At 43.3% G+C, this 18,057-nt stretch overlaps 1 protein-coding gene across 2 annotated transcripts in view; it reads right to left on the bottom strand.

The window, feature by feature from the left end:
* Positions 1–18,057, bottom strand: part of CBL (Cbl proto-oncogene) — a 63,033-nt gene that overhangs the window by 14,868 nt on the left and 30,108 nt on the right. For both annotated transcript variants that reach the window (XR_008447175.1, XM_054049503.1), the window contains exons 3-15: positions 15,983–16,129; positions 14,392–14,548; positions 12,271–12,392; positions 11,600–11,737; positions 10,549–10,636; positions 9,851–9,982; positions 9,109–9,312; positions 7,332–7,463; positions 6,079–6,456; positions 5,086–5,180; positions 4,270–4,425; positions 3,664–3,767; positions 2,380–2,562 (exon numbers count right to left, since the gene is read on the bottom strand). Coding sequence is in view for 1 of the 2 variants with exons in the window: in XM_054049503.1 (XP_053905478.1) it covers positions 2,380–2,562; positions 3,664–3,767; positions 4,270–4,425; positions 5,086–5,180; positions 6,079–6,456; positions 7,332–7,463; positions 9,109–9,312; positions 9,851–9,982; positions 10,549–10,636; positions 11,600–11,737; positions 12,271–12,392; positions 14,392–14,548; positions 15,983–16,129 (2,036 nt within the window). In the remaining variant the exon portion in view is untranslated. The remainder of the gene's footprint in view (positions 1–2,379; positions 2,563–3,663; positions 3,768–4,269; positions 4,426–5,085; positions 5,181–6,078; positions 6,457–7,331; positions 7,464–9,108; positions 9,313–9,850; positions 9,983–10,548; positions 10,637–11,599; positions 11,738–12,270; positions 12,393–14,391; positions 14,549–15,982; positions 16,130–18,057) is intronic.

An 18,057-nucleotide genomic window follows, 5' to 3' on the forward strand; every position in this document is an offset into this window, starting at 1 on the left:
CTCTTTTCTACTGAGACCCGGCCATTCTGGTCTCAGGGCCAGGTCTGCTCTTGCTTTTGCACTTCACCACCACATCCCCCGCTCCCTCTGCAATAGGTCCGGTGGAAGGGTACCCTACCTAGTAACAGTAACCCTGCTATAGCAGATCAACAAACTCAGCCTCTTCGGCCTTTCCTCACAATGAATTATTCCAGCGTCTACCTTCCCAAGGACCACATGTTGTATCCTCTTGTGAAAAGGTAACAAAAACACCAGTCACTGATTTACCTGTGGAAATCTGCCCAGTGTCTAGTAACAGTACCTCTTCAGATATCATGGTTTACTATCCCAGGTTCCTTACAGTTGTCTTCTCATTTTAACCTCTGACAGCTGTAGAAAACATTCTGTCCTACTTTTCAAATCACTGGAAACTTTTCAACATGAATGTTGAACATCTTAAGAAAGTTTGATTTGCCTTTCAGGGTAACCCCTTAGGTGCCTGAAGATGGCATTTTCCAAGAGGATGAACGTCTGCAACGTGTACAAGTCCTTAGAGTAAGAACTCCCAAACAATCTAGTTCTAAGAAGCCAGCCCTGCAGCACTGGTGTCAGGAAGGAAGCAGTCACCATGATGCAGGCTCTCTGGAAAACATATCAAAAGCACAACAGGCAACAAATTCACTGAAGCTGCCGCATCCACCAACATGCAGTTCAACTCGCTCATCTTCCAGGAAAAACAAGAAGTTTAAAAATAACCAAAAAGCCTTTCGTACAATTCTGAACAGGAACTCCCTCCACAATTTGCCTTAGAAATAGGTAGTTCACCATAAGCTGGATCATGTGTCAGAGACAGCAGGTCACGCTGAAACAGTAGCCATGGGTATGTAGTCTTCTTACAAGTGTAAAGGAAGCTATGTTCTATGGTACAGGACATCGAGCACAGGCATTGCCATAATGGTCCATCCCACCTAGTAGCCAGCCTCTGACAAGAGCCAATACCCCATGATTCAGACAGCAACAAAAACTCCCAAAATCATAATACTTAGCCCTCCTAAAGCACTTTTCATCTGTAGATCTCAAGGCACTTTACAAAGGAAGGACAGTACCATTATCTTCACTTTACAGATGGGGAAACTGAGGCACAGAGACAGGAAGTCCCTTAACCCCATGGCTACACAGTGAGTCAGTGGCACAGCTGGAAACAAAGATGGCAGATTCTGCTCCTCTTTTATCCCACCCATGGTGTTCTATGAACACTGTGGAGTAATGAGAGGAGGTGCAGGGAAGGGCATGTGTGGCAAACCTATTCAAGTCCTGCTGCTTTTCCCAGGGCTGGGGGAGAGCATCCTGAGGGAGTGGGAGCTGGAAGTCTGCAGAGCAGCTCAGGGAAAAGTTCTTGGAGGCTCTGCAGGAAGGAAAGCTGGAATCTGAGACTTCCAGGCAAAGACCTGGAAGGCACTAATCAAGGCAAGGAAGACACCCTCTGGAAGGCGCTGCCTGGAGAATCTGAGAGGAAAGGTATTACTTTGAGCTGCTCTTTGCTTAGAGTCTCTGCTAGGTTAGAGGGCTTGGGAGCAGGAAGCACCGTTTCCTACTTCTCCCTCTGAGCCCCTTGCCACATCCTCTTCCTCTGGGAGTAGCCTTTGATTCCTGGGGTGAATCAGGCATGCTGAACTCCTCACTAGAGTAGCCCCAGAAGATGCAAGACATAACCCCAAGGTGGTCAGTGCCTCCATCAGAAGTGACTAGATAGTTGCAGAACGAGAAGTCCCAGGCTCAAACAGGATTTTTTGACAGAGTGAGCCTTGATTTTCTCTTCGCAAGTCTGTGTTAGCCAGGACAGCACTATTCCTACTGGCTGGAGACAGAAACAACCAGCAAGTCCCTTCTCTCTACAGGGTGGATATCACCAAACAGTTTCAGAACACTAGCTCCATCTGCTGGCAAGGAACTATACCCAAGAGTCTGACCTAGCACAGAAGATCGAAGATTGGTCTTTCTTACTGCCTTTGGCTGCAGAGTTACCAATGTCTTTAGGGGCAATAACATCAGAAAGCTCAGTTTTAAGTCCAGCTATAGTCTGTGTCTTACCTCCCCTGCCAGTGAGTGCTACAGGTAAACCTAATTTCCATAGAGGAGTATTCTTGATGACCAGGTCAATATGGTGGGTTTTGCCAACTGCTAATCCAAACACCAAATGGTATAAATGACTAGTGCAGCACATATTAAGATCTAAATCAACAAATTAAGATCTAACCCCTCAGGACTGGAGCACCTCTGTAATACAGAACGGATTCTTCTGTAGCATAAAGGCAATATCGAGTTATTGATGGAGAAGCTTCAAAGATGTGTACCAAAGTATCAGATACCACTGTAAAATCAGGAGGTAAGGGTGTTCACCTGTGATGGGATCATAATCCAGAGACATTCGGCTGAAGGCAGACGTGGCATTGGAGATATCAGACAGTGTGCGACGAGCTATGGCAATTGGTAAAGGCGGTTTGGGGATATCATATCCATCTTCTTCATTCTCAGACTCTTCTGGGCCATTGCTGGCATTGGCTGCAGCCATATCCCCCTCATCTAGACAAATACACACACAATTAGCTCCAAGTGCTAAAAGGAGCCTTCTCTTTCTTGAGACAGGCTGTACATTCCATTCACATCAGTCCACATGCCTTCGCAGAGCAGATAGCTATGGATCTCTTGTTGAAACCCCTAGTCCAGAGGAAGTTCTTTCCAGGAGGCAGTGAGTAAAAAGTATCACAGTGGAAGAGTTGTAAATGCCTACCCCTGCCTCAAGTGGTACATTATTTTTTAAAAACCTGTGTGTGTGTGTGTGTGTGTCTCACACACACACACACACACTTCAGCTTTCCTGCTTAACTTTACACTATGCTTGCGGAGCAAGGCAGATGCCTTTAAGATCCCTCCCTCAATATATACACACTATCTTGAGCATGCTCATTCTTGGCTATTCCCTTCCAAGAAGCAATGGCAAAGTCATTCTGAAGCTGTGTTAATGTGGGGCAGGGGCTGTGAAAAGAGACACGTCTTGCGCCAATCCCCAAAAGGGTCAAGACTTGGGTTCACCTTGATCCCCAATGGCAGAAAATTCCAGTGTCTCGGGACATCAGTGAGAATGCTAGCACGTCAAAAAAATTTGCCCTAGAGACATGCTGTGTGATATCCCCACTAATCAGAACTGCCACATAGGCCTTTGCCTACTCCATTGAGAATCAGCGACTTGAAAAGGAGTGTGTCAGATACACGCACAGGGAGGAATTTCATAAATTCAGTAAAAACGACCAATAATTATGATGAGAATTAATGGGAACAGCTGGAAACAGAAAGATGACAAGTCTGGGCTGACAATTTCCACCCCAGCTACCTACAGCAACTACCACTTCATACAAAATCTTCATAACAATGATTGCTTTTAAGCAACTGATGAGCATCTTAAACCCATGTTAGATCAGGTTCTCTTTACTGACATCCCAGTTCGCAGTCTGTAGGCAATGCCAATTGATCACTTACGCATATGACAAACTATTTACCTTGAACCGCAAGTGACACCTCTGTTAAATGATAGCTTAAATGCTATTTAAACTGGGAATCTTATCAATTCACTCCTACCCAATTTCTCTCCTGGGTGCTTTATAACATGCATTCATGCCCACTCACCAGAAGTGTTGGTGGTCTCCAAGTCAGAGGATGTTGCCTGGGACTGAATGTTGTACATAGCTTCATACATACAGACATTATTTGACTGGTCACACTCCAACTCTCTGAATGAAAGGTGGGGAAAAAAATGTTCTCTTCAGACATGCAACAGTACCTTCCTCCTCGCCTAAAATCTGTTATTTAGATTCCTCTCAGATGCATGCTGTGATATGAAGCACAGCTCTGCTACCTACTTTCTTTCAGAGAACATTTGCTCTCATACACATTCTGACATTGTCTCCATTGCAACAGAACAGTTCAAAATTTAACTGGTATAACTAGAAAATGAGGGAACAAAGCTGTACATGGAATGTCACATTTCTCTGTCTGCTGGTGTTAAGGAAAATGGCCTGGGGGCAGGGGTGAACTGATTCCACTATAAAGGACTCTGAGACCAGAGCAATGTTCACATTTCATTTACCCCACTACTCTAATCTAGTTCTGGTCAATACCAGTGGGAAACAGACAGCAGGTAAACCACGGGAATAAAACCTCAGCCAGAATAAATGAACAAGCCTCCTTAGACGGTTAGGGTTGTAAACTGAGCAGAAACAACTGTAATCTCACCGTAAACCATGAGTCATTTCCAAAGGCAGTTTGATCTCTGGTTTTTGTAGGGCAGGACCAGGTGGCACCAGAGGCAGAGAGGATGGGGACATGTATTCAGTATCCTCATCGCTTTCAGACTGTTCCCCAGGTTGCAGTTTTGGCACAGGCAGTGGTCTGGGGGCAGAAGGAGGAGGATGAAGAGCATTTGAAAAACAGTTAATGCAAATAAAAACAAACAACTGTTAACCCAAACAACAACAAAATCGCACCCATCAGCTCTCAAGCGCTGAAAGCCAAAGCTTCAAGCAAGGCTTTTCAAACTGATTCTGACTGAAGCAACAACCTGGCTTACTGGAATTCTGAGCTGTGTAATTGTGAGACCCGACTTGCCGGTGAAATAATTAGCAAAAGTCTTGTCCAAGGTGAGTGGTAACAGTGACATATAGATATCCTAGCCACTGGAGGACCTTACATTTCAACCTCATGCCATATGTACTGCTGTATCTAAGGCACAGGACACTGCACACCAGTTGTCTGAGACGGCAACAGTCCTGGGTAATTACCATTCCATCACCACTCGAAATGACCAATTGTAGATCTAATACTAAGGATACTTGCTGAGAGATTTACTTTTCCTTGTTCATATGTTTTTAAAAATCCAGAGCTTGAAAACTAAACTCAGGCCATCTATATAATGTCAAATTCTAACCCTGGTCCCAAAGAGTACCGAGATGTGACTACAGACCCAGAAGTACATTTCTGCCCTCTCTACAGCAATCCTGAAACTGATTATCTCTACTACAAGAAAACAGCCTTCATTCGAAAGTAACACACCTGACCGCTAGAGAGTAGATAGCATTGGCAGACGAAGAGGGTTTTATTTTGGGGTGCTCATAGTCTGAGCCTGTTGGGGGACCACTGTTCAAGTTCTGCAAAGAAAAAACGATAGGTTAGAAATAGCACGACTGTCAGCAGATTCAAACAGACATCAATGTCCCATCACCCGAAGCACCAGTTCTTGTCTGAGAAAGGAGAGCTTCTTTGACCTTCTGAATCATCCATTTAAAGAAACCTTGCACCTGCAAAAGAATCTGTTGATATCTAAAAAGTACACTGGCTTTCAAACGCTGAAGAAGCTTGGAGTTGGAGGAAGCAACAGATAAGGGTTAAAGAATGAAAGAAAGTAAAATGTTCTGGGAAGCATTTCTTCTTGACTGAAACATACTGCATCACAATGTGTTATAGGTGGTAGTTGGGGTATCAGTCCCCAAACTCAACACAGACTTTGGTACGCGTCAATTTTTTTTATATGTATGTGTATAAAAACAACAACATGCATTTCCCCCAAACCAGCTCCAAATATAAAAATATCATCACTGATTTAAAATCTAAAGTCAATAGTGACTATAAATTGTTGCCAACCATTTAAAACGAGCTGGGCTCTTAGTCCAGCTGTCAACGGACAAAGAAACCACACCCCAAAAAAGCCCACCACAACCAGCACTACCTGACCACCTTCCTGGCTGTCTCAAAAGAGAGGCCAAAGGACAGAATGGGCCATAGGGACTGAAGTCTCCTCTCCTACCGACCACTCTGGGCTGGGTGCGATGCATAATCCCAGGGCAATGACATCCCATAGGAGGATTTATTGCTCACAGCTCTTGATCCAGCACTTAGAATTTGTATGAAAAATGTGAACAAAAATGACAGCTCAGCTTTATCATGACTTCAGAGAAGTCTTACACAAGCAGCATCCCGTCTCTCCCACTCACAGGAAGCAGTCCTGCACCACTAGAAAGCAGGATGCCACCACACCCGGTGACTTACCGCTGTGGTGTCTAAGCTGAGCGTACTCCCATGCCTAGGAGCTTCAGATCTGGAATCCGCCTGAGATGGGAGTGAGAATGGGAGTGAGTGCCGGTTCGTCAACTCTCTTCCTGCCCAAGGGTCACTAGGACTGAGAGCGGCAGACGGCGCTTTTGGAATTGGCCGCAATGGCCAGGGCTCCCCCTGACGGCCGGAGGGTACGGGGGGTAATTTGTCTCTGGAAGGACAGTCTCCTGGTGTACAGGGTAAAGGACGTCTCTGAGGTCGGCTCTCTGCCCCAATGGAATATGGCCTGTCTGGTGGGGGCGGTGGTGGGAGATCTCTGAGCGTTGGAGGTACCGGCAAAGGTTTATCTTTATGGAGGGGACCAGGAGCAGCCTGTAAGACAACATCAGACATTTAAAACCACAGCTTAACAAGCAGGAAGTCCAGCTCACTGCACATACCCCAGTTACGAGGCTTCTTACACGAAATTAACTCTAGGGCAGCTGAAGACATGAAATAACTCCCAGCTATATCCTCCATAGACCTTTAGATACAACATTTAACCATTTACGGCTAGGAATATATACTAAGTCCCAGGTTTGCTTTCTTGCTGTCCACCATGGCACCATACAGGATCCCTACCAGAATTCATACTATTTCATCAAACTTCTTGTACAGATTGATTTCACAAGTCAATTTTTATCAAGCACTGATTAATAAGATGGGTTATTTTCCCACCTGACCTTTCAGCACCAACCCTCAGCCTCTCCCACCCACTCCAAAAAAAACCAACAACCACCATTACACCCCACCTAGAAATGCTACCAATACTGTGCTTCCTCCTTCTACTGGTCATTAAGGAAATATGACCATCTCCTCCTTTTAACTCCCTTCCCCTTCCTTAGTTTTCTCTCTGGAAAAAAAATGTTTGGTGGAAAAACTGGGAAAGGAGGGGAAACTGTAAAGGGAATACAAGAACCAACTTCACACAGCGAGGCTACTAGCTGGAATAAACAGTTCCATAAATGCAGCTCCATGTGGAGTAGTCAGAGGTGTACTGGCTGAAGACTGAGAGGGGCCTGGGGGAACTGGGGGAACCGTGGGCCCTCCTCGGATGGAAGAAAAGAGTTAGTCTGAGATGACTTGCGGAGAGGAAGGAAGAAAAGGTAGAGTCTGAAGAGAGAGTCAGGACAGTCTACCACTTTTCCATAGCTCCCCCACACTCAATAAAGGACCTTGGAGGAGGGTGAAAAAGAAGACGACTTCACCTTGGAAGTGGTCCCAGGGCTGGAAGCTCCAGAAGGGATGGACACACGTTGCTGCAGAAGATCTAGTCGTGGGGGTACTGGGGGAAGTGAGGCTTGTGGAGCCACAGAGAATGGAGAAGGAGGGCGCTCAACCTGGAAAGAGAAAATTAAGCCAATGAACAAGAGTCAACCCGTAGAGAAGCCATCCTATCTAAAGCACCACATCCCTCCTGCCTTCAAGCTCTGCTCCTCACGTTACCTTGCTGCAGCTTGAAATGAAATTACTACATTAACACCAAGCATGCAATAAGAGGTCATGTTTGTTTCATAGCACTGCAGCATTTGTCTGGAACAAACCTCGTGAATCACCAACAGGCCCAACTCTGGCACTCAGCCACATGAGCACATACCTAAAAACCTCACTCTAAAAGGCTTATAAATTGTTTGGTTGGACCAACTATCTGTAATACTGGTACTGGATTTGCAGTAGGCATGTTTTCGTTTCACCACCAGAGGGCATGCTCCATTATATTAACGGCAGAGCATGGGGAGTGAGCAGAGTTATATTATAGAGGTGTGCAAGTTGTCCCTTTGCCATGACGGCACTTACAGCAATCATTAGCGTGCACCAGGAGCAGTGTCAAAACCTTCCTTCTTGTCCTTGGAGAACTGTTTCACCACCTGACAAATCAGAACAGTCACTCCTTTTTTCCTCATCTTTAGAAGAGTTGCTTTATGATACAGGCAAGAGCATGGTAACTTTGAACAGCTTGACAGAATTTGTAAGCATCTGGTGCTGGCACATCTGGAGCACTCGCCTACTGCAAACCACAATGGGAGTCATGTCATGTCAAGGGAACTGTTGTCCTGACCCTAAGAAATGACAAGCTGTACCGCACTCATCTCCAAAACGGTGCCTTGGAACTTCAAATGCTGACTACAAAAGAATTTACAACCGGGATGAATCAAGGTGGATTATCATTAAATCTGAACAGAGGATTCTTTAGGAGAAGGCCCTGTTTTATATAAAGTGAAACTAATTATTTAAAAAAAAAAAGATCAAATTCAAAATCTTTTTCCCTAGGCACCAGAACAACTAACTGCTGATGGGCAAGGGGCAGCAATGAGCCAACAGAAAAAACAACAAACTACTGTGCAGTGATTCATAAAGAATGCCTCACTTGCATACATTTCCCTGGCAGGAAGCAGCATTGATGGAAGGCAATCATCAGACCTTTATTACACAGATTAATCAGACAACATATTCAGAGACGACAGTCCAATTGACTTGCTCAGCAAAACAGACTGCCCTCTACTTAGTTCAGTCATCAGCACCTTGGAAAAACTCCTTCTCTAGCTGGTTGCTTATACTCAAGCCCTGAGGAAAATGACTCAATTTCTGCTGATAAGGCGGATTACAGATCATAAATCAAAAGCAGCATTGCTCAGCATGCCGAGAAGGATTATAAATATAGGTCTTGCATTTCAGTAGATGAATTGAGTTATGTCACTCTGCTAATGGCTTGGACAAAGCCCCAGCTTCCAGGACAACATATACAATATCAGAGCTACTGGTATGTAGAACAATATCACCTGACTGAACAGGTAAGATCTGGCTGAACTTACGTTTCAATAGTATGGCACTTACCATCTCTGTACCAACCACAACCAGGAAATACAGAGGGCAGTTTCCATTCTGGGGCTCAACAACTCCAATGTGCACAGTCAACGAGACAAAAACCAGCTTACTCTGTGTCTACTGCCACATCCAGCTGTATGTGCCTAATGGGGCCTTTACCTTAGCACCAGCCAATTCTTTCATCATGAAGAGGGAATCATCCGCTCGGTCATCTTCATCATCATCATAGTTTGGAGAGGGAGCTCCCTCTGCACACTGCCGCAACAATCCTCCTCCTCCTCTGGGATCAAATGGGTCGACTACAATGGGCTCCGTGCCTTTGATTTCACAACGGCAGAAAGGACAGCCCTGACCTTCCGATTCCTGGTGGGGGAGAGGAAGAAACCTATTAAAACAACCACTGTTATGAAAACAAGTAAAATGGACAGTAACTCATCAGACAAAAGAAGTTTAGTATCATCTTTTCAGCAGGTGTATTTTGGTGGAGGGAAGGAGGAAAACAGGAATTAAGACTGCACTATAAATATAGCATGATCCTTATCATTTGGAGTAAAAAAAAAAAAAAAAAATGGGTTTTTAAAAGGCCCTCCCACCCACACCATACTTAAGGCAAGAAAGTAGTCGCTATGTCACAAACAAGGAGGAAAAGGTAGGAGAGTCTAGTGAGTAGAACCAGTTTTGAACACAGAGTCCAAAGTCTGCACCCTACGGGGACAAGACTCTAGCATCCTTTACAATAGATATATTGATATGAATTTCAAGCTAGGCTCCACTACCAAATCATCAGTACCCATAAGGGTCTAAACAGTTCTGAGAAGGAAGGAAGGAAAAGATAAATCACCCGGCCCAAAGACAGACCAACTTCACTCAAAAAGAGTGCACAAATGGGGCAATTCCTTACCTGCCATGCAGTGAGACAGGAAGTGCACATCAGGTGTCCACATGGCTCAATCTTCACGTCCTTGTCATTTTCAGCACAAATTTTACACAGCTGGAACGTGGAGCCCATCTCGCAGTACAATTCATATTGTTCCTTGAGGGAAGGCAAACAAAGATCATTCACTCTGGAATATAATGTGCCTCCTTAGTCATAACTACAAGAAATCCACCCCAACATTCACACAGAGAAAAAAAAATCATAAAAATTACAGCACTAAACCACAGCTCAACAGAAACAGACATTTACAAAGGTTACATTGCAATTATGTGCTAGAGACTTCTGTAAGCAATGCTTCTGTCAAGCTCTGGAAAAAAATGGACTTGAAGCTATCTTAAAAGAGCCTGGCAGCCTTTCAGTATAGATCTTCAAGTTCAACTTAAGGTCACATAGGTCAGGGATAAAAAGACATACGAGTTGGTGTGTCCTTCTGCCAGCACTATCATATTACTCTAAACAAGGAACCCAAAACTTATCAGCCCTAGACAGAGATGAAGCTTTGTTTGATCTTCCCCAGCCCAACCACTCAAAGATTTTTTTGTGTCTTACAAGACCTAATATAGCTGCTTCGGACACAAGGAACCAGTGTATTAAACAGATGAGGAGGCCTGAAAATGGAGAGAAGTGGTGCTAGTTTGACAGGACAGAATCCTCTTGCTCACCTGTGTAACTTTAATGTGGTCCTGAGGTGTAGGCTCACATAAACCGGTCAGGTCAGGATTCTGATTCCGACCATCAGGAAATAAATAACTACAACAAGTAAACAAAACATAAGATTTAAAGAAAGGCACTTTTCTTTCTTTCTAAAACCCTTTTTTATCTCTTTAAAAAAAATGCAGAAGTCAACTATGCTTGAACACTGATCACTCAACAAAAGAAAAGTCTGCCTATAGGTTCAGCTTGGTATCCCCTCATAGGGGCACTTTACCATGCAAAGACTGAGCAGCTCAGAACTTTCAAACCAGGGAAAGCCCCCTATTATACCACACTTATCAATATGCAAACAAGAAGTCTGTCATGGTTTCCCTTTTGCCAATGATCAAATGATTCTGTTTTTTTTAAATAAAAGGCACCCTCAGCCCCCAATCTTCTCCTCTTATATGACCCACCCTGCAGTTATGTCTTAATGATGAAACTAACACCTGAAGAAAGAAAACTCATGTCATAACTAATAATCCTAATTTTTGTGACATCAGTATAGGGTCAAATTGAGGAAGAGGCTAGGCTGACAGGAAACTACAAGCCAGACATGTACCTTCAACAATGGCACTGAGAAGGAGAGACAAGCAATGAAAAAAATGGCGCTCTCTATGAATATTCTCAAGAGTCAAATTCCCTCTTTTAGAACGCAGTTCAGTAAAGCAATTAAGCTTGTGAGCAGTTTCATCGACCTCAACAGGACAACTAATATGTTTAAAAGTGCTTTGCTGATTCAGGGCTTAAATAAAGAGGAAGAACTGCGCAATGTCCACCCACACAATGTCACTGTCAGCTGCATGACCACTGCAAAACGCTGCACTTGTCACCAGACACAATGACACGTGACAGAATCCACTAGGTATGTTCTATCATCCCACTCATTTCAAAAGATACATTAACCAGTGACAGGATTAAGGCAGGTAAATCATAGGATGCACAGCAACAGGGTACGTTGTACACTCACCACAGACTGAACAAGCACAACATGCTACAGGCTAATGCAAAGTTACTTACAAGCCTTCCCTGAAGCCATCTATCAGCGCTTGAAAAAGAGGTTTGTTGTGGGGGATAGTCTGGAGAATGTTCCCATCTGCAGTGACGTAACCGATGGCCCACTGACCAAGTCGCGTACAGCTCAATCGGAATATGTAACTGAAAAGAGACCACAGAACAGAAACTCCAAGTTTGGGCTCGATCGGCCAAAAGAAAGTTAAGTGCCAAGTAGGTAGCCTCCATCCAGCTATCTCAAGATGGAAGATAAAGACAAGCTGAAGTAGCTGGAGGATTTCTACCAGCTTTTACCATTTTACTCACTTGTAGCTCAAAGGGAGAACCCTGCAGTCTGATACAAGTGAGTGAAGCATCTAAAAACTCGTGTGTGTGTGCTATTAAACACAGAATCCACAGCGATAAGGATGAGTGTCCTCACACTCACTTGCTGTTTCAAATTAAGTTTTTTAAAAGATTATACAAGGTTTCCATTTTTAAAAGTAGCTTGCAACCAGTGGTCTCCAGAGACGAGAGGCAATAATCCCCTCCCCTGCCACAACGCACTGTAATAGCGACCAGCAAGTAAGGCCCCGCTGTCAGACCGAACCTTCACTGACACAGTAGGTGCTGCAAAAGTAACTAACTAGAGGAGTTAGCAAGAGTCCTCAAAAAGGCAACTGCTACCAAGCACTAACCTGCCAGGTTTGTGGATGAATTTCTGAAGCCGTGCTTTCACCTCATCGTAAGTTAGGAACGCCATGTAACCAGGATGAGTCACTGCTAGGCTATTCCAGTTCCTGAGCAAAGAGGACCACGGCTAAAGAAAGAACAAAGGAAATATTAACCATGCACATGATTGTCCTGCATCTAAAGAGGTCAGTTCTTCAATAAACTGGCGTTCTTATTCCACTGCAGGGGCTAAAATTTAAATTTACAATCAAGCAGCATTCGGATTTGAGTATCACCCCATGGAGACAACACAAAATAGTAGCAGGAGGGTGACAAACCCTGCCAACATGCCAAGTGTAGCAGCAACAAAAAGGAAGCAGTGAAAGCCAGAAACGTAGATAGCAAGGTGGTTCAGTCGTAGAGATGTTGGCCCTTTCCCCTTAACCACACAGGAAACATGTCCTTAGCCAAGTCTTGGCATCCCAAGAACCCCTTTCCCCTACAACTCCATGATAATTCAGTCAGAGAGGCTACAGTGGAGTTGCCTGTAAGGCGATGGAGCAACAAAAAGTATTGCAAAGCTTGGGGATAACAGTGTTATAGTCTGCCCATGCAAGGCTACGATTGGTGGCCATCCCTGGGGGGGAGAAGAATGAGGTATAAATATTGCTGTTATCTACTAGTGCTCGCAGAAAGGAAACTATGCAACTCTGTGTACTCAGTTCAACTAGCAACTGGACCAAAACACAAAATCAAAGAACACTTTCCGTCTCCCCTTTAGCTAGATGGAAGGATAGGCAACCTTAAAGGTGAGGAAGAATGGATAATTCAGAAGGTTTAACAGGTAGGGGAAAAAAGGGGACGAAACCACTAAGTGAGACATTTATCAATGTTGTAGTCAAAACACCATTGGGAAAGAAATCCCAGTCAATATACCTTTAACAAATACCAAGGGATTAGCCATTCTGCTCACAAGGAAGACAGCCCAGGAATGGTTACCACTCCCACAACCATTCTGGGGAAACTAACTGAGAGGTGAGACAGGGATAGAGACGAGGAATCCAGAAGATTAAGCAAAGAATTACAAACTAGAAACTATGACTCGTCTCTGTCACTGACATGCTGCATGGCCTCAAGAAAGTGACTTAACTTCTCTGTCTCAGTTTCTCTGTCTGTAAAATATGGAGAGTGATACCTAATGACCTAATCTCACCAGGGTGTGGTGAGAATATGGTCTGTACAATGCTATGAATGGATAAAGCAATATACAAATGCTAAGTGTTATTATTAATGTACACAAAGTCAAGAGAATAAGCTTATTAGTGTATTGAAAACTGCTAACTATAACAACTCCTAAACCACTTTTCACATACTCAAGCAGAAAGAAGTACACAATGTGACCAGCTGCACTACAACACTGCATATGGGAATTTTTCAGTTAAACACATCTTAATTACAACCCACCCTATCACATGGGAAAAAGGCAGGTCAGAGCCAAAGAAGTAAGTGCTTGTTCTTGTAAATATCCAATTGCACCATCAGAAGCTACACTCTTTATCCAAGTACTACTGCCGACTCAGATTTTTTTTTAGGTTTTCACCCAAAATTAATATTGATTCCATTCAACAATATTGATGTTTATTTCATAAAGAAAACACGATACGTTTATAACACATTTTGGTTGTGGCAACTCAAAAGCCAGGAAATCTGAAGTTCCATAGAGTCATTCCGACCTAAATACGCCCCCACAGAAAAAAATGCAACAATAAAAGGGCACAAGGGAGGGTTAGGGATGGACTGATAGAGTGAGCTTCACATTTCCCGGCTCATGGAAGTTTGTCACAACTTCAGTTTAAAACTGACTTTTAAAGTGGGAAAAATTGATTCGGGGAGGGATACTGAAAGTGTGCTACAATTACAATTTATTTTTGGAAAGCTTTTTTCCCCCCTTTTGGCAAGAAATACCACACAATGCTACCGAACAGCAGAGCTCTAAATCTTAAAAAAAACATATAAGGGGAAAAGAAAAGTCAGTATAGTATTAACAGTGTTATTTAAGGCCTGGCTTCCTCTAGTATGAAGGTCTAAGCAGTAGGCTACATACATTTCAAATGGGTTTCAAGTGACTCACGTTCCTCTGCCCTTACCTGAAAGAGTCGGGTAAAGATATCAAATTCAAACACTGAAATGTAGTCATTGCATGTCAAGTCAATAGTCGACTTCAGGGCCATGGCCTCTAGTCCTGAACTGATAGGATGCACCTCATGCAAGGCCTGGCGGAAGGTCTTCCATGGGACAATAGTCCTGGTGGGGGAGGAGAGGAAAAATCCACAAGTGTGAAAGGAGCTCAGAAACAGCATCACGCAATGCCACAGTGTTACACTCTATATATTATATATCCACACACAGGCACCTTCAGTTAGAAAAGGAAAGTAAGACAAATCCAACTGAACTCAGAGAGAAAATTACTCTTGTCAAGCGTGAGGGAGAAACTTCCCTGCTTCACCAGCAAGCAGCAGCAAAACAGCCATATTTCAGTTCACTGCTCTGCACAAAGTAAAATCTTGGAATTGCAAGCCCAGCTCTGGTCTCCCTTCCCCCCCATCCCATTAACACCTGTGCAACCAACAGTTCACACTGAAAAACAGCACATACAGCACTTGCTATATGATGTCATCATTTAAGCCATTTCATCTTTCAGCAGCAGGCACAGGAAGAGTTAATTTAAGTCTCCCTGGAGCAGAGACCTAGACAGTCAAACGACAGCACACAGCTATCTAGAGAGATGATTTGCCTGTATGTAGCTAGAGACCAAAACTTGAACCTTCTGTATAACTGAGCGTTTTTCCCTTTTGAAATATATAGTGGAAGCCTATAAAAAGATCCCTGAAAAGAGCTTACCAATCTTCAGACTCCTATCTCTTGGTCAAGTCCAACTGGTTTCATTTTTTGACTCCCAACTGTTAATCTATTAATTTAGTATCTGTGATGTACTAATTACACTGTTTACATGGTGTGTCTTTAGTCTGAAGTCACTGTCCCATTCCATTAACCCTTCTCCTCTAATATAGTTATTTCTAAAATTAATACAGTCAGTGTTTTATTAGATTTAAAAAATAAATCTGACATTTCATTGGCCTGTACCTAAATATACATTGCACTTAAGTTTCTTCTTTATTCCATCTTAACTTGGCCATTTTGCAAACTGAGCAAGACAAGCAATACATAAATGCTAAAATATTATTAGAAAGAAAAAAGGGATTAGGAGACTGGAAAGACTAATTGAAGGAAAAGTTAAAAGAACTTAATTTGAACAGCCTGGCTAGCAGACAACTAATGTGGGAAACACGATAACCATTTGCAGGCAGGAAAGAAAGAGAAATTATTTAGGATGGCTGGAAGTAATGGGATTAATTAAGAAAAGGAAAGTTGAAGCTGAATGTCCAGGGAAACTTCGTAACATAAAATAATCCCCCAGAGAAAGTGGGGAAAGCCCCATCACTTGACATATTTAAATAAAGACTGGACAAAGAACTGGAAAATATAATGTGGGGAACAATCCCGTACTGGACCTTGGAGAATAGACTAGATGATCTAATAGGTCTTTCCCATCACTAATTTTATGATTAATTTGACAAAACATCATCACACTCCATAAAGCAGAAGTAATATTTAAAACCAATGCACCTATGAATTTTGTTCTTGCATCTCTCATATTAAGCACATTTAGAAACTTACTTTTCCCCAAAAGCTTTTCTCCAGAACTCTGCAGCATCTGCCTTGGTGATCCGGAACGTATCTCCTTGGAAGAGGCCACTTGGGAAAATGCCTTTCAGTTCCGCCAGCATATGGCTGAATATCAGGGACAATTTTGTCAGGTTACGCCTGCAAAAGATTACAAAAGCAGAAGTTTCTTTTTAAAAAGAAAAATGTGACTTTACACTGTTTGTGGGTAAGTCAGACAGATGCAGAAGTAGCTTGAAGGAAATCCAGAAACTATCCCCCCCGATTGAAAAATGCTCCCAAATGGGGGACTTTTTAAACATGCATTTATAGTTCTCAGCACATTTTGTCCAACACATAGCACTTAAAGAGATTTACATTCTGGAAGTGCTGGATAAACATTGACTAATAAACTAACCCTCACTACTTTTCTGAGGTAGGGGAGTATTTTAAGCTTCATTCTGTAGTTAGGAGAAAGAGGTTAAGAGACTTGCCCAAGGCTACACAGCAAGTCAGGTGGCATAGCAGGATTAGAATTCAGGAGGCCTTGATTTCATGTCTCATGCTCAAGTCCTTACACCATGTTGCCTGTAAGGGATGCTACTTTTTAGTTAGGCAAAACTAAACTGAGGCACAGCCTTACCCCCAAAGTCATAAGTCTTATAGGAGAGCACACTGTCGGAGAACAACAGAGTTCTCACTTTTTGTTTGGGTACAGCAAGTCAGATGCTTTATTTATTTATTATTAGCATAACTCTTGCTAATGAACTGTCATGCATTGCATCCCCTTCCTGTCAGTTCTTTCTCTGCTTCCACAACAACCTCTCTCTCCTCCAACCCCCAAAGGAGTCAAAATAACACTCTTCCTGGCTGAGAGCAAGAGCTTAGATGAAACTGATCGTGATGGCACCATAGAAACATGGGAGATGGCCCTCTGCTCCTGGATGAAAGGGGTGTTTATTTTTGCTTTCTTCCCTCACCCACCCTTTATGCAGGAAGGCTCCTTTTCTCTTCCTCCTCCCCACCACCACTGGGTGGTGTGAAGGACAGAGCTGCAGACTAGGAACGGGGGAAGTCCAGTAGTTTCTGTCCCGCTCCACATGGGAGACAGTAAAGAACTACTGGCACGAATGCTGGTGTCAGGTGGAACAGGTAGAGTGCTGCTTTGTTTAATGCTTTTTCTAAAGACAATGGAGGCAGATCGCTAACGATCAGTGGGACTCAACAGCAGAAGAGCTGCCCAGCCTGCACCTCCCCCACCTCAGCACTAAAAATGCCTTGACTACTGACCCACCGTGGGAGTGGGATTCGCTCACACAGAACAAGTTTTTAAACATGTTATCTTTAAGGACACTATTGAAGGGTAATACATCCTTGAACGCAGTATTAGTCTGGATGCACCTGCTACTTCTTCACTAATTTCTAATACTCTTTGTTTTGATTAGTTCTGTGAATGATGCCATCTGCGGTCACTAAGCTGGAACTATAGTTTTCAGCCAGATGTCCCCACTCTGCTCACGTTGCCCTCCTAGATGAAATAAACTCATTCAAGTGCAAGTTCTGCCATCCTGGCTCACTTCAGAACTGGACTCTAGCTTCAGCCCATAAAGAGAGCTAGTCACTTCTTCACTTTCCCTTCTATTACCATTTGCAAACACTTCTCCATCAACCTGTGCACCAAAATGCAGAGGGAGACAATTTCAACACGAGTTATAGAGTTTTCTTGTCCTCTAATATTCCCAGAATTCAAACACAAACTGGAGCCAAACTGTGCTCTCTGTATTACCCCCATATTCACTCACCTGTTCTTTTTTTTTAATCCCCAATATTTTGGAGTTTTGTAAAGTCTGGAAAGAGTATTTCAAATTCCACATAGCCATAAAAAGTAAACATTTTGAGCCTCTATCTGAAAGTGTCATTTTTTGCCACTTTGTCTTGTTCTCATTCCTAAGCGTTTCATTTTCTGCCTTTGCTAATGGAGTTGTTTGGCACATGTACGGAACATGCTAGTTTGGGATTACAGGAATCTGCTCTCTTCCACTTTTTTTCAGGTGTGATCCCAGCAGATGCTCAGGCTGAACACAAGTACC

The sequence above is a fragment of the Malaclemys terrapin genome, chromosome 15, assembly GCF_027887155.1.
Source record: "Malaclemys terrapin pileata isolate rMalTer1 chromosome 15, rMalTer1.hap1, whole genome shotgun sequence".
Lineage (NCBI taxonomy): Eukaryota > Metazoa > Chordata > Testudines > Emydidae > Malaclemys > Malaclemys terrapin.